Source organism: Lissotriton helveticus, chromosome 12 (assembly GCF_964261635.1).
Source record: "Lissotriton helveticus chromosome 12, aLisHel1.1, whole genome shotgun sequence".
Classification (NCBI taxonomy): Eukaryota; Metazoa; Chordata; class Amphibia; order Caudata; family Salamandridae; genus Lissotriton; species Lissotriton helveticus.
In genome coordinates, this window is record NC_136073.1 from 461840131 (window position 1) to 461856436 (window position 16306).

The 16306-nt window shown below is 45.3% G+C and overlaps 1 protein-coding gene across 2 annotated transcripts in view; it reads left to right on the top strand.

The window, feature by feature from the left end:
• GNAO1 (G protein subunit alpha o1) overlaps positions 1 to 16306 on the top strand; it is a 714636-nt gene that overhangs the window by 507591 nt on the left and 190739 nt on the right. For both annotated transcript variants that reach the window (XM_078670261.1, XM_078670262.1), the window contains exon 6: positions 12273 to 12402. In XM_078670261.1, coding sequence (XP_078526387.1) covers positions 12273 to 12402 — 130 coding nt within the window. The remainder of the gene's footprint in view (positions 1 to 12272; positions 12403 to 16306) is intronic.

Here is a 16306-nt window from a genome sequence, read left to right on the forward strand (position 1 = left end):
CATAGCCAATAGGTCTTGCCTTTGGGTCTTCTAAGTCATCAAAATGAAACCTGAAGATATAAGAGTTTACATTTACCACTAGTATGATAGTATTAGGATGCAATTGGTACAAAAAAGGAAACAAACTGGTCAGTGTGTGAAGGAACCTCTAAAGAGGTTAAGAAAAGACAGTGTGCAGTGCAACTGAAGGGATTTCTAACAGATTTGATTAAAGCCTGCATGTGAGGTAAGATGGTATATTGGTACTTTTAGTCCTGAATGTTTCTTTTTGTTAACTGCTTGTTAAATGTTTCTTTTTGTTAACTGACAGTGCTTTGTGCTTCCTGCACCCAGCAGATATTTTGTTTTCAAGTTCTGGGCTAGAGCTGCCTTAAAAACTTTCCAGAGGCAGACTGGCTGGATGGCTGAGAAACTCTTGGTTACTCAGCGAGTCCATTTTATTTTGCAACATTTCTTTTGTCAGCCTGTTAATTATTAAATGCATTCATGAATTATCAGGCTGACATTAGAAATGTTGCAAAATAAAACTTATTTGCTGAGTGACCAAAAGTATCTCAACCAGCCAGTCTGCATCTGAAGCCTCTGGCAAGTTAATGAAGAGATTAGCAGAAGGGAGCTGCAAAGGAGATACAAGCAACCCCGCTCCACCCCTGCCCCCTCCTCCAATGACCACGCCACAGAGCCCGAGAGGCAGCAATGGAGGAGCAGGAACTGTCTGCAGACTAGCCTAGCCCTGAATTTCCCTGCTTCCATTAAAGCTCTCAGTGAGGCTCGTACCTGATTTTTTTTTAATAAAACAAAGTGCTCCGATCCTTAGGAGGCGAGCTTCTTGGGCTGCTGCAGGGTGTGGGCATTTAGAAAGGGCAGCCATTAGAACAAGCAGTACCATTGCCAGCCAGCGTGGAGGGGAGGGCGGTTAGAGAAAGTAGTGCACTTGCAGAAAACACATGGTCCATATCAAGAAGATCTGTGTCGCAGGGGTGAACTCCAGGGAGGCAACGCAACACCCACAAGGTTGGACAAATGTGTCCTATACACCAACCAACACTATGAAATTAGTAAAGGCTGACCAAGCAACCTATAAAAAGCGGTGGCCATGTTGTGGGTGTGTTTCATCTCTACATACCGAATACTACATTACTCGCAGAGCAGCACATGCAGGCTGCCTCTAGGCTCGACCTAAAAATGGGCATACACACATCCCAGCTCTCTCTCTTAGCAAAGTGTATGGGCCAATGCCAGATACATCACAAAATCCACCTCCTAGCGGAATACCAACCAGAGATGCACCACGACTTTGCAGGTGTGTTCAGCAGAACACACCAGCAGGTACACGAGTGGGTAATCAACAAGACTTTCCTACGCTCATAATTTCAATGGTGGGGAACCCGAGACAGACCTATGTGCCACATAACCAAACACAAAATGCCAGAACTACGCTTCCAGGTGTCCTCACCACCAATCTAAAGGCAATGCCCTATGGATCAATTGTTCAGGGATATTTGCTTATGCTTTTGCCCCTCTCCTACTAATCCCATACGTGGTGTAGAAAGCTAACCCAAACATCCCTCACACTCATCCTAATTGCCCCAACATGGGTGTGAAAGGTGTGGTACACAACCCTACTGCAACTATCAGTAGTGCCACACAAGAAGTTGCCTCTCTGGTCATATCTGCCAACTCAGAATAACTCTGCTCACTTTGCCACTGGATTCAAGCAAGCCTGGCTGAAGACGGCTGAAATGCCAGAAACCGGTCCTCGGAAGCTTGTTTCCGGTCCAGGGAAGGCATGGCTTGGCAGTTCGGGCTGGACTGTTCCCATGAGGCACAGGGTCAGACTGATTTGCATATGGCCATGTCTGAACTGGGGTGGCAGAGTGGGCTAAAGAACGGTGACCTTGTGGTGACCTGACCTGGTCAGTCCGGTCGCTCCTCCTGCCGCGTGGCCATCCCGAGTGTGCCCGCTCTCCTCCCGCTGCCGCCGCCGAGTCAAGACTGCCCCTGTCTTGGTTTGGCCCCTGTCCCTAACTGTCCCTGTGCCTGCTTGTTGTAAGCTGTTTTACTGCTGCCATTTTCTCGTTGTGTAAATTGTACTTTTGCTGCCGTTCTCGTCTCTCTTGTTTGCCCTTAAGTTTTGTCCCTTTGTCCTTTGTTGTTCCCTGCCCCACCCCCGCTCCCCCCAGCATCCCCGCACGCTCCCCCCCACTCGCCACCCCGCTCCCGCCTCCCAGCTGCTCCTCCCTCGCCCCTGCCCCACCCCCCACTCTCCACTTATGGCAGAGTGCACGCGTACGCGCATCGTTGACGCGCAGCGGGCGTGCCGACTGCGCTCCCAAGGCGCGCCAAAGTTAAGCCCGTCTGCGCCCGTCCGCGCCTGGCCCGCGCCCAGCGCCAGGACCCCTGGCTCCCGCCGATGCAAGACCACCCGACAGACCTACGACGCCGCCGCCCTCAACGCACTCAACGCCTGCTGCCGGGCCACCCCGAAACGCATCCATGGACCCTTCACCTGCAAAACCTGCAAGTTCACCTGCCTCCGAAATTGCACTGCACCCGCCAAGCACCAGCAGCAACCACCTCAAGTGCATCCTGCTCAACACCCGCTCCGTCCACAGACCCGCCGTGGAACTCTGGAACCTCCTCGACACAACATCACCACACATCGCCGCCTTCCTCGCGGAAACCTGGATGAGCGTATCCTCAGCCCCCGACATCGCCATCGCCATCCCAGACGGGTACACGATCATCAGGAAGGACCGCGTCAACCAGACCGGAGGAGGCATCGCCATCATCCACAAGAACACCATCCGCATCACGACCGACTCCAACAACACCTTCTCCGCCGCCGAGCACCTCCACTTCCAGATACACACCGACCCAAAGACGACCCTCAGAGGCACCCTCGTCTACAGACCCCCGGGACCATGCACACAATTCAACGAAGACATCACAGACTTCATCAGCCCGCACGCCCTCCCCTCTGCTGACTACATCCTCCTAGGGGACCTCAACTTCCACCTGGAGAACAACAAGGACCGCAACACCACCGCCCTGCTGGACAACCTCGCCAACCTCGGACTCAAGCAACTGGTGACAACCCCCACCCACTACGCCGGCCACACGCTTGATCCCGTCTTCTCATCCACCAAGCACGTCACCTTCAGCCACTCAATCGGACTCCACTGGACCGACCACAGCTGCGTCCACTTCAGCTTCAGAAGGACAACGACCCACCACCACCCGCAACAGGTTCCTCACAGGAGCTGGAGCAAGATCACCGCCGACCAGCTCACCACCTCCCTCAGCCAGAACCCACCCGCCAGCACAACGGACCCCAACGAAGCAGCCCGCAACTTCACGCAGTGGCTGACCGCCTGCGCCGACGACCTCGCACTACTAAAGAACCCTCCCAGCAGACCCAGAAGCAAGAAAGCCTCCTGGTTCACCGACGAACTCAAGGACTCCAAGAAGACCTGCCGCACCCTCGAGAAAGCCTGGCTCCTCGACCAGACCACTGACAACATGACCGCCCTCAAACACGCCACCCACCAGCTTATCCGCACCACCAGGAAGAAATCACTGAAGGAACGACTGGACAACAACGCCCACGACAGCAAGGAACTCTTCAGCATCTTCAAGGAGTTCTCCAACCCCAGCACCGGCAATCGACATCACTCCTTCACAAGTTCTCTGCGATTCTCTCGCCTCGTTCTTCCACCGCAAGATCGCCGACATCCACAACAGCTTCGGCGCACCATCCACGTACCCAACCGTCGAACCAACGCCACCCTCCGCACCTGGACCACGGTGACCACCGAAGACACAGCCGCACGATGAACACCATCCACTCCGGATCTCCAACCGACCCCTGCCCCCACCACGTCTTCAACAAGGCTGACTCCACCATCGCACCCCAGCTCCGGAACATCAACACCTCCTTCAACACCACCACCTTCCCGGAGAGCTGGAAGCATGCCGAGCTCAGCGCCTTACTGAAGAAACCAACAGCGGACCCCACCGACATCAAGAACTTCTGCCCCATCTCGCTCCTCCCTTTTCCTGCAAAAGTCCTCGAGAAGATCGTCAACAGACAGCTTGCCGCCTTCCTCGAGACGAGCGGATCCCTCGACCCCTCGCAGTCCGGTTTCAGAGCCAACCACAGCACCGAGACCGCCCTCATCGCAGCCACCGACGACATCCGAGCCCTACTCGACAACGGGGAAACAGCGGCACTCATCCTCCTGGACCTCTCTGCAGCGTTCGACACTGTCTGCCACCGCACCCTAGTTCAACGCCTCAGCAACATCGGTATCCAAGAGAAGGCACTGGAGTGGATCATCTCGTTCCTCGCCGGTAGAACACAGAGAGTCCGCCACCGAAGTCATCTGCAGCGTACCACAAGGATCATCACTCAGCCCCACCCTATTCAACGTCTACATGAGACCTCTTGCAGCCATCGCACGCCAACACAACCTCAACATCATCTCCTACGCTGACGACACCCAGCTGATCCTCTCCCTCACCAGAGACTCCGACACCGCCAGAACTAGCCTACACGAAGGGATGAAAGACGTCGCCGAATGGATGATGAACAGCCGCCTGAAACTGAACTCAGAAAAGACGGAAGTCCCCATCCTGGGACCATCGCCCTCCGCCTTGGACGACTCCTGGTGGCCCCCCGCCCTGGGCACCACTCCCAAGCCAACAGACCACGCACGCAACCTGGGCTTCATCCTAGACTCCTCCCTCTCGATGACCAGACAAGTCAACGCCGTCTCCTCATCATGCTTTCACACCCTACGCATGCTCCGCAAGAGCTTCCGATGGATCACGCCAGAACCCAGGAAGACGGTCACCCAGGACTACGGAAACACCTTCTACGCCGGAACCACAGCCAAGCTACAGAAAAGACTCCAATGCATCCAGAACGCCTCCGCCCGACTCATCCTGGACATCCCCCGACGCAGCCACATCTCCGGCCACCTGAGGGACCTGCACTGGCTCCCCGTCAGCAAGAGGATCACGTTCAAGCTCCTCACCCATGCACACAAGTCTCTCCACGACCTGGGCCCCAAGTACCTCAACGACCGCCTGACCTTCTACACGCCCACCCGCCAGCTACGATCCACTAGCCTCGCCCTCGCCGCCGTACCACGCATCCGAAGAGCCACCGCCGGAGGCAGATCCTTCTCCTACCTGGCGGCCAAGACATGGAACTTCCTCCCCATCCACCTTCGGCTGACCCAGGACCATCTCGCCTTCAGGAGACAACTCAAGACCTGGCTGTTCGAGCAGTAGCGGGCCCCTTCCCCCAAGCGCCTTGAGACCCTTCCGGGTGAGTAGTGCGCTATATAAATGTCATGATTGATTGATAGATTGATGGATTAAACCCAGATCTGTTGACTGGGTGTGAGTGTTTGATTGGTTCAGATGCTCCGTCCATCACCACCCCTTTTTGTACCGCTTTGTTCACCATAAGTTGGCAGGGTATGCTCAGACGTGAGTCCCTTGCTCATTTTGCCACTGGATTCAAGCAAGCCTGGCTGAAGACGGCTGAAATGCCAGAAACCGGTCCTAGGAAGCTTGTTTCCGGTCCTGGGAAGGCATGGCTTGGCAGTTTGGACTGGACTGTTCCCATGAGGCACAGGGTCAGACTGATTTGCATATATGTCTGAAGTGGGGTGGCAGAGTGGGCTAAAGAACGGTGATGGATTAAACCCAGTTCTGTTGACTGGGTGTGAGTGTTTGATTGGTTCAGATGCTCCATCCATCACCACCCCCTTTTGTACCGCGAACTCAGAATCAGGGCAAAGTAATGCACCTAAATTCCTCACAACTCAATCTAGCGAATTTGCTCCTGAGATCTTAGAGTTTGGACACCTTAATCTGACACAGGAATGTATGGACATTCTCAAACAAGAGCGCGTAGACCAACAACACAAGCTTGCTATGCAGCAACATCGAAAAGCTTTGTACACTACTGTTTAGACAAACCAATATGACCACTATCCCCAACAGTACAATACCTTGTTGGTTATCTTTTTCCTTTACAACAAGCAGGATTTGCTTATATTTCAATCAAGTTATATTTAGCAGCTCTAGTTCCTTAAATGCAAAACAGTAACATATGTCACTCTTTAAAATTCCAGTAATTAAGGCATTTATGGAAGGATTAAAAGGAGTCATCCCACCTTCCACCCCACCAGTGCAAGTCTGGAATCTTAATATTGTGCTCACAAGACTAATGGGTCCACCTTTTGAGCTACTTTATTCATGTGAAATACAGTTCCTCACATGGAAAGTGGTCTTTTAGCCGCTATTGTCTTAGAAGAATACGTGAGTTTCAAGCACTTAGCTAAGAAAAGCCTTTCTTTCCAATATTTCCAACTCCATTAGTATTCGTACTAACCCTAAGTTGTTGCCAAAGGTAGTATCAGCTTTTCATACAAACTAAAACAATTGTTATTGTTTTTCTTCCCCAAACCGGATTCCGTAGTAGAAAAAGCTCTATACACATTACATGTTAATAGAACACTAATGTACTACATAGAAAGAGCTACACCTTTTTGCAAAATACAACAACACTTGGTTCCATTTGCAAAACCACAACAAGGATTGCCCATATCCAAAGCAGGAGTAACTAGATGGATAGTGCAGGGTATTCAAACCTGCTATCCCAAAGCAAAGCGAGTACAAACTGTAACTCCTAGCACTCACTCCACATGAAAACAAGGAGCCTCAATGGCTTTTTTAGGGAACATCCCAATGAAGGATATTTGTAAGGCAGCTACATGGAATAACACACATACATTCACAAAACACAATTGTGTTGATCTCTTAGCTAATCAACAAGCTGGGTCAAGCTGTGTTACAAATGCTTCTTCAAATATCTACCTCAATCAATAGCTAACCACCGCTCAGGAGGAGCACTGCCTTACATACAATGCTAAGCATATGTATCTTCGGCCAGCACATGCTACAAAGGGAATATGTTCCTTACCCTGTAAGCATCTATTCGTAGTGTGTAATGCCGTAGATTTATATGCACCCACCCTCCCCTCCAGCAGCTTTGGTTGAAGTATATACTTATTTTGTAACCTTTTCTACATTATTATAACATTCACTTGCATGTTCATCTTCTCTGTAACAATACTTCTCCTTTTCAAACGCTCACCCGATGAGCTAAAAAACAACCTAACAAAAGAGCCTAGAAACATGACATGCGTTATACAGACTGTAGGAGTCACTATACCTCATGACTCAAAGAATTTCTTTGAAGAAAAACAGCTTGTAATCATCCAAGCCCAACACTAGATGGGAGCTGTATGCAAACCATATGAATATACGACACTACAAGCTACTAATAGATGCTTACAGGGTAAGTAACATATTCCTTACAGTTACTGTATAGTGCGAACAAGACTGAAGGGTATCAGAACGTTTTACACAGGAACTAATTATATTATAGGAAATCAAATGGAGGAAAAAAGAAGATATATATTAAAAAAAAAGGTAGCATGCAAGAAGTTAATCTCCAAGCCACCTTAAGATATAGGCATCCAATATACATTTTTTGTCCCCTTTATAAGGGGTCAGAGCTTCTGCAGGATGGTTGCAAGCAATAGAATATACAGAAGAGCACTAAGTCAGACTTCCTGCCCTGGGAAGAAGCTCGGCATATAGGGGACTGCAGGTGGCATTGGAAGAGTATGAGTTTCAGTTGCTTTTTGAAAGTTGCGTGATGGAATTGGTCTGATGTGTTGAAGTAAGGAGTTCCATAGTACAGACCCTGAGAGGAATGGTTTAAAAAATCTTGATTTCGTTCTGGTAAGGTATTCCCGAGGTAACAAATCTGTGCTTCTTGTACTGTGTTGCCTTCTTGAAATTCATAGTTTCAGGTTAAGTTATATAGGGCTGGTCTCTTCTAGTGTCTTATGCTTAATGCAGGCTAGTTTGAAAAGGATCCTACCTTCCAAGGAGAGCCAGTTGAGGGATACCAGTGTGGGTGAGATATAGTTAAATTTCCTGGATCCTGAGACTAGTCTTGCGGCTCTTTTTGGAGTTGTTGAGAGGCATTTGGTCCGTTTTGAATCCCCACCAGAAGAGAGTTGCTGTAATCTAGTCTTAATAGTACCAAGGATTGAATAACTAGTTTGAGTAGTTAGCTGAGATGACTCATTTGATCTATGTTAATAGCTTGAGCTGGAATTGTACTCCCTTTGCTAGATTATTGAGGTGGTCCCGAAAGTTTAGGTGTTGGTTGTAGAATGAATCCCAGGGATTTGGTGCGCTCAACAATGTTTGGTTTGCTGTCTGGCAGGGAACACTCCTCAAGGCACTTAAGAGCTCGGGAGTGTCTATTGGCAGGGTAGACCAGAAGAAATTCATAGTTGAATAGGTTGAGTTTAAAGTGAAGCATAGTCACCCAGGACTGGATACAGTGAAGGTTTGAGAGGCAGTGGTGATGTCTTCTAGGAACATAATTTTCAAGTAGAGCTGCATGTTGTCTAGTAGTAGTTGAGGCACACCTACTGATGTTTCCCCAAATTATTACTCTGCCTAGCTTTCTTAATTGATTGCTCTTTAATTCATAATCATTTGCTTAAGAGTTATTTGCAAACTTGTGGTTTCTCGTGTAGGTCAAATGGATTATCTTCCGTAATATGTGAATGCATGACACTTTTGCCCCAGTGATAAAACTCAACATTGTTTTGGTCAAAGCTAGAATCAAACGTTCTAATTTCTGATAGTGCCAGTATTCCCATTGTATTTTCAAGACTGAGTTTCTAAAAAGTCTTGATCTTTTTAGCAATGCTCGAGATGTGTATATTATTTTCTATTCTCACCACGCCCATTTGTGCTTCTTTCAAGTTTCTTTGATTTACTACCAGTATACTTTCAGAGAAAATTCCATTCTTCATTTAATGTCTTCCAAAATTCAGCAGGAATGGCGAGTTATCTTTATTTCATGTTGTCTTTCAGGGTCTCCAAGCTGTGGTCATAAAACCAAAACCACAAATTAGAAACTTGGTCTTCAGTGTTTCTCCAGTGTGATAGATCAGCTTGTCTCTTTCCATGCTGCATAGATAATTGTTCGTTTTCAGTGGTGTTTGTAGACTGTTTATTTCTGAAATACTGTATTGCAGTGGTTCCCAAACTTTTTTGACCCGTGGCTCCCTTGACCTAATTGGCAGTTGGCCGTGGCTCCCCACCATTTTTTTACCGGTGGGCGGGTGGGGTGGGATGTAAGCCCGACCTCGGGAGTACTTCCTGTTGTCTTCCTTAAATAATTGGGATGCAATCCCAGTGAGATCCACAGAAGCAAGTGGTACTGGCCCACTTTGCCTTTGACCACCCCAAGCTCTGCGTGCAGTTCAAAGTGTGGACTGAGGCCTCTGCTAGAGGAGGCCTGAAAGCTAAAGGGAGTCTGACTCAGTGGGTGGATGCAGAAGTGGATATGCTGAACACAGGAGTTTTCTGGCCTTAGCTGGAAAGGCAAACGTGCTCAAGAAACAACCACTCCCCGTGACTTTGTGGGCACATGCAATGACCGGTGCTTGTGCCAAACTCTGTATGGAGTCATAAAGTTAATCGATGTCTCTACCCTTCTTATCTTAATTAACCTTTTAATGTCCGGTTCTTTTCCGCGCCTTTATTCGTACATTTCTTAAGTGTTGACCCCAGCAAAAAAAAAAATGAAGACATTTGAAGATGGGAAAATCCCAGGTAGCTTACCATCTATCAAGGGGCTGACATCTGGGCATTTCACAACCCTTGGGGATACCTAAATACACCTCCGCTACAGAACCGGGTTCGAGTCTCGGTGGGGAAGTTTAACATCCTGTGATTCTGGGCAAATCACTTAATCTCCCCGTGCCCAAAATAATCTGACTATATGAAACGCAACTGGTGCTCCGTAAATCGCGCTGATACTTTCGGTCAAGTTCGAGCTATATAAAACTCCGAGACAAAAAAAAACACCCTTTTAGGACCCTTCATCTGATTGGGCCTGGCGGGACACCTGTTAATTTTGAAACATTTTCAGAATCCGTATGAGTTCAGTGCACCGCCGCTCTGAATATCATTCCAGCACCACGTAGAAAACAATATATATATAAAAAATATATATATAAAAATACTGAGTGCTCAACCCTTTTATGACATCTGGAAAGATCTTTAACAGACATGCCTTATCTTAAATGCAAATCCTTGAAGGCTCCCACTATTCTGATGAACACTGTGTGCACATACATTTTCCAATTTTAACACCTCAGAAACTTTTCCTCTCGCATTTTTAATGAATAAAAGATGCATTCTTCGCAATAACCTACTTTTAACTTATGCAGCAGCAGACATTCCATTTTACCGAAGGGCCGTCATTGGTAGCGCTTTCGTGAATTCTACACAGAGGTGCGCTTGCACTTCATTCACGTGTGCAATGCTGCCACGGGCCCCCAGTGCAGCACAGCCGAGGCCGCCCCCAAAATAGTGCCGCCTGGGGGGGACCGCACCCCCCTAGCTACGCGGGCATTCCTCTCGCCAGCATTATGTTTAATGTAAAAAAGGAGCACTTTAGAAATCAGAGATAAAACATAAGCCAAGTCAAGGCTTTCTCTCAGCGAGAGGAAGGCCTTGACTTGGCTTATGTCTTAGGTCTGATTTCTAACGTGCTCCGTTTTTACACTAAACATAATGCTGGTGATGTGTTTGTCTGCAGAAAAAAGAGGCTTCAGGTTTCGACATTGTGGTCGCGGCGCCCCTGGCTCCTGATTACGGCGCACCGGGGTGCCGCGGCGCACAGTTTGGGAACCACAGCTGTATTGGGTAGAATATACAGAGAAGTTGCATGAGCCCATGATGTTACTTCTAGCATTTGCACTAGTTATTTCTTGGCCCAGGATATGTATAAACATAGCTTAATCTTCCTTCCTGTCCCTTTAATAAGTCTGATATTTCAGTGCTTTCCTTCCTAAATTCTCAGTGTGTGTTTTTTTCCCCAAGAGTGGCATTCGTTTCTAGTTCCACCTTCCTAACTCTGTGGGCTTCTCAATTTCCATGGCTAAGCCTGCTGTGTTCACTTGAGTAATGCAGACACGTCTATTTCATACAAAGTGAGATGAGAGAGTGCACACCACAAATTTTGTTCCTTTGCACACCACCTATTTGACCTCTGGGAGAGAGCTTTCAATGGAAGAGATGGCTTAAAAATCAGGATATTATAATGATCATCGATATGCGCAACCAACCTGTTGTACTGTTGGCTTTCACCATTTATCCACTCTCCTCAAGCCCACTGTTCTACTTTTCAGTATTTGTGATACTTCAGCTGCAGGATTCTATGTTCCTTGTGATCGCCACCACTGTGGCTGTCAGCTTAAAGTTTTCACTCTTTCTAGCTCTACAGGGAGACCACAGAAAGTTACCGCTAGCTACTGATCACAGAGGTAATTGGGGTTGTAAGTCAAACTATGCCCCTGTCTGTGCTGGGAGAGTCTTCTTTGTTGGTTCTTCAGTTCACCTAAACTGCTGTTGCTCTCCCTTGCACACAGTGGAACTGGTCCTGTTCACCATAATCTGGGCTGCCTCCCCTCATGAATTAAGCCTACATGAAATGCAGACTCGCATATACCATACGGATACAATCATCGTTTGCGTATTATTCCACTTTTCTTTTGACTTCAGACAACACATTCGCATTACTTTTTAAGTTTAGCACCCATTTATTTTTAGCCAATTTATCATGACATAATAGGACAAAGCTGATTGTTAGTAACACTGAAAACATATTTTAAGGGCAGATCTGTTTGTTCCATATAATGAGATTACCGGTTATGATCCATGTAAAACAGTAAACCACATGCTGTGGGTGATGGCCCAATCTATTCGATCACAGTGTTTGAGTGCCTACTCGTACCCCTAAGAAAGCTAGTATAGCGCCTTCAAAATTTGGGAATACCTGGCCTAATTATCTCCTGGACAAATGAAACTCTACATTAGTCTCTTTACCTTGCTTACTGACAGAGGTTGTAATCTGTCTGTTGGGATGGCTGGTTTTAGTGATATTAGGTATTAATCAGCTAGTACGAAGAAAAGAACAGTTTTGATGCTCATGAAAATCCTCTCACCAGTTGTGAAAACCTGGGAGAGAGGAGGCAAATGATTTGCTGTGATGATGTGAATAAGGCACCTGAGTCGCTCTGACGCAGAGTACCAGCTTGTGCCCCTTCAGGTACAACCGTGACTGATGCAAGATGTTTTCTTATCTTCTCCAGGCTGTTTGATGTGGGAGGCCAGAGATCTGAGCGCAAGAAATGGATCCACTGCTTTGAAGATGTCACCGCAATCATCTTCTGCGTCGCACTGAGTGGTTATGATCAGGTGCTGCATGAAGACGAAACCACGGTGAGTGCCTGCAGGCAGCTCTGCTCATTCTCTACCACTTACTGCGCATGGCTTCTCCTCTCTAGATGCAGGGAGCCAGGCGACTCCAGTCTGCTCTTATTCACTCCAGGAAGCGATGCTTTTTTCCCTCAGTGTTCGGAGTTATTTGCTAAACTATGTGTTACTTTATCTTCTTTGAGATCATGACTCACTTGAGGGGTGGTACCCCAGTATTTTTCAGCAGTGTTGGATAAGAGTTTCCAAGAGACTCGTTTCTGGTATGTGGTTATTTCAAGCCACTTTTTACTGTCAAGCTTACCTGTTATAGGATGGTGTGGTAATTGTCAAATAATATGAACAATACACATTTTGGTGTAAGGCATACCCTATTTTACCCCTCCGCAGCCCTAGCCCTGACAGATGTTTAGCATATCTACCTACATGCAAAGATAGTAAAAGGACATATGTGGTTAATTTGAAAACCTAGCATAATTACTTTCTAATGGACGGTGGTTATCTTGAATACTTGGTGTAATTGTGGTCATAAGGACCAGAGATGTACATCCTGATTTGAATGTTTAATACGGTTTTTCATCACTAGATCATGAATTATGATCACAGCTAGTGTGTTTGTTTCTTTAAATAGTCCGAAGCGTCTCCCTGCAAATCTCTTGTTACTTTGGATAGTGGTAGACATTGAATAATGCCTGTCAGGAACATGCTGTAAATTTGAATGATCTTGATTTCTTGTACACAAAATACGAAATTCTCTGATCTACTAGTGTGGTCACAGGCTGGTCCACATTGTGGCTCCAAGAACCAGCTGCCCACTAGGTATCCTCGGTTGCCTCACCAGATGCAGTTAGGGGCTGTGCTTGTCTACTGGAAGCAACACACTCTGATCGTTTTTGTATGCTGAAAGAATTGTGAATGTTGTACTGCTGTTATTGAATGACCTTTTTCTATAATTGTCATAGATTTGTGGTTTCCAATTTTCTTATCCTTGAGTGTGTTTGAAGGGTGACTCGTTTTTATGCACCCTTTCAGGTTCTGTTTGGGACAGCATTTATCAGTATGCTACTCATTCTCACACACGGAGAACGTGTGTCCTTGAATTCCGTCTCCGTACTTGAGATTATATGATTGCAGAATTGCTTTGAAGGTCCTCTTTTAATAATGTAACGCATTTGGAGAAACACTTTCACCATTTTAGTTTGTTGGGATTGATTGGAGTTAGTGTTACAGGTTGTCACATTCTAATACTACCATGTACTAGGACAAGGCTATACAACAGGGAATTATGTTTTTCTTAATTCAATCTACTTATTCAATTTAGGCAGAGTAGTCAAGAAGCCTAATGTTATACAAGGTATTGGCTTTTTAGCCAAGAGGTCGACCTTTAAACATTTTGGGAGTGGTGGAAGACAGTAGAGTGGAATCCTGGGGTCACCGATATTATGACCTGAGTGGATATTACCAGGTTATATCCTGAACACCCACGGTCTGTGTCCAGTCCCTGTCCAAATATTTGTGAAAAAAATGACTGAATGACTGTTTCACATCGCATTTCCAGTTCTGGCCATTCATACGCTAAATCATTGCTATCTGAGAGCTGTTGTAGTTGTTTGTTTCAATGTAAAATATACAACAAACACATTTCATAACAATGTGACGAAACCTCAAGACTGAAACAGTGTTGTACAAGTGACATAGAGCCATTTGGTCAACCAACTGCATGTGTGTGTGTGTGTGTGTGTGTGTGTGTGTGTGTTTTATTGTAAGACCTAAAAAGGATGAAAACATGTTATGCACACAGTTTGCAAAATAGTAGAGCTGACATCTTAATTTGTGTGATGCCATTTGGCTTTAAAAGGTTTTATGTAAGATCATTAGCTATTTGGCACCAAAATCCGGTTTCTAGGAATGACAGCACCACCACTTCTGGGAAATTATCTGAAAACAGAGTCTGTCTTTATATTGCTCATCTAAATGCGTTCAAAAGTTAGATTTGAATTGAGAATTTGTTTATCTTATGCGGTTCTCTCCATTTAATACTTAAGATCTTTTGTTTCTATCTGCTTCTGCTGAAAGGCAAAATGCTTTTTTACCTTTTCCCTTTTGTGCTGCAAAAAAGGTTAAAGCTAATTTGGGAATTGGCAGTACGAGTTTTTTATCCAACTCCTTTCACCCTTCATCAGCATGGTCAACACAAATGGCTGCTGAATATAGTGCAATGGATGACTGTGCTAAGAGATTTTACATTTGGTCAGTTGAAACAAGCACAGCCACACTTCTACTTGTTTTCAACCATATAAAGGGTTCACCTATTCCTGAAATATTGAACAATATGTAATTATGGAAATGTAATAGCACATTTGACTTTGAATCAAATTTGCGATAGAAATAGAAAATGTAGGGTGATATTAACCAGTTCCTTTCTATTAAGAAGGCCCTCCTTCATTTGCCGTTACATATACCATAAATATATTTTACCAAAGCTACTTAATAGTTGTATAACAATTTGTATTGAGGTGTATAATGACAAAATCGGTGCAGCAGCGATATTTACTGATACATGTTATAATTTATCATTAGTTTGGTTGACATAAGTTTTAATAACAATTTGGAGAAATGTTATGTTATTTTAGCACATTTTGATGTATTCAGTCTAGGCTAGGATAGGGTTGCACAGGCACATTTTTCAAATATCTGTAACAATTCCTATTCAATTCAGCCAGATTTGTGCACTGGCATAAACTGTAGATCTATTTATATTTTGCTGTGATGCAGCTCTGGTGACTTTTCTTCTTTTTAAAACAGTTTTTATAATTTGCAGTCCAGCATTGTAAATCACTATCATTGTTCTAGTCGAATATAAACCATTCAGGACACACCTGAACTTAACCCCAAGTTTCCAATTTGAATGACTTATGTGGTTTGCTGGTCTTCAGAATCTGTATTTTAAAATGTTTCCTTTCTCCTTAATCTTTAAAAGTCTTGTTTGGTTTTGATTACTTTAAGGTTCAGTTTCCTGTCCTCCTGTAAATTGTGCCTGTGCATGGGGGAGCTTGGGATGGAATGAAAAAGATTTACAGGACTTGAGAAAATGCAATTTCTTTCTGAAAATCCAAATGCATTTTTTCTGTCCATTGTGCTTTTCTTTTGGTGATCGGTAATGAGAATTTTCAATATTAAGCTTGTTATAGTAGACAAGGGGCTTGTTGCTATATTTCATATAACTATCCTTTACTGAAAATAAGTATTTTATGTACTTTTTTTAATGTCCAACAATGGAGTGAATGCTAAATTCTCTTATTTTCTTGGATGTTGTGAGAAATGATCTCCTATGTAGATTCTGTTTTGCATCCAATTTCCTCACATGTTTGGTATAATAATGTCATTCTGTTAACAAATCACCAGTGGACCTAATCTCAGAAGTCCAATAGCACAAGTCTGAGATTTACTGTCATAGGCTGGCACCTACATTTGAACCAGTTGTGCAATATATATAGTATTAGCATGGAACTCCAGAAAAATCCCCCAAAATCTCCAACAGTTGCAAATGTCTAGGAGTACTCACATGAGCCACCAATTATGCAGATGTAAATCTAATAGGAGTGCATTTCATTATCCATTATTTGCACCTTTAATGTTGTTTTTCCTTGTTTCTCCAAAGATATTTTTTCCCCTATGTATAAATACCTCTTTATATTTTGAGAACGTTCTCTTCCCAAAATTGCATTTACTTCTGTTCTTGATCAGAGTAAATTAAGAGTATTTGGGGAGGGAATCTACCTGCAAGAATGTACTGAAATCCCACACATGTTTGAGCTTGTGGAGTTGCCATATGTGGACCTACCTTCAAACATCCACAAAACTGGTCTATTGGAGTAGGTTCACAAGGAAATGTCACCAGGCTGATAGA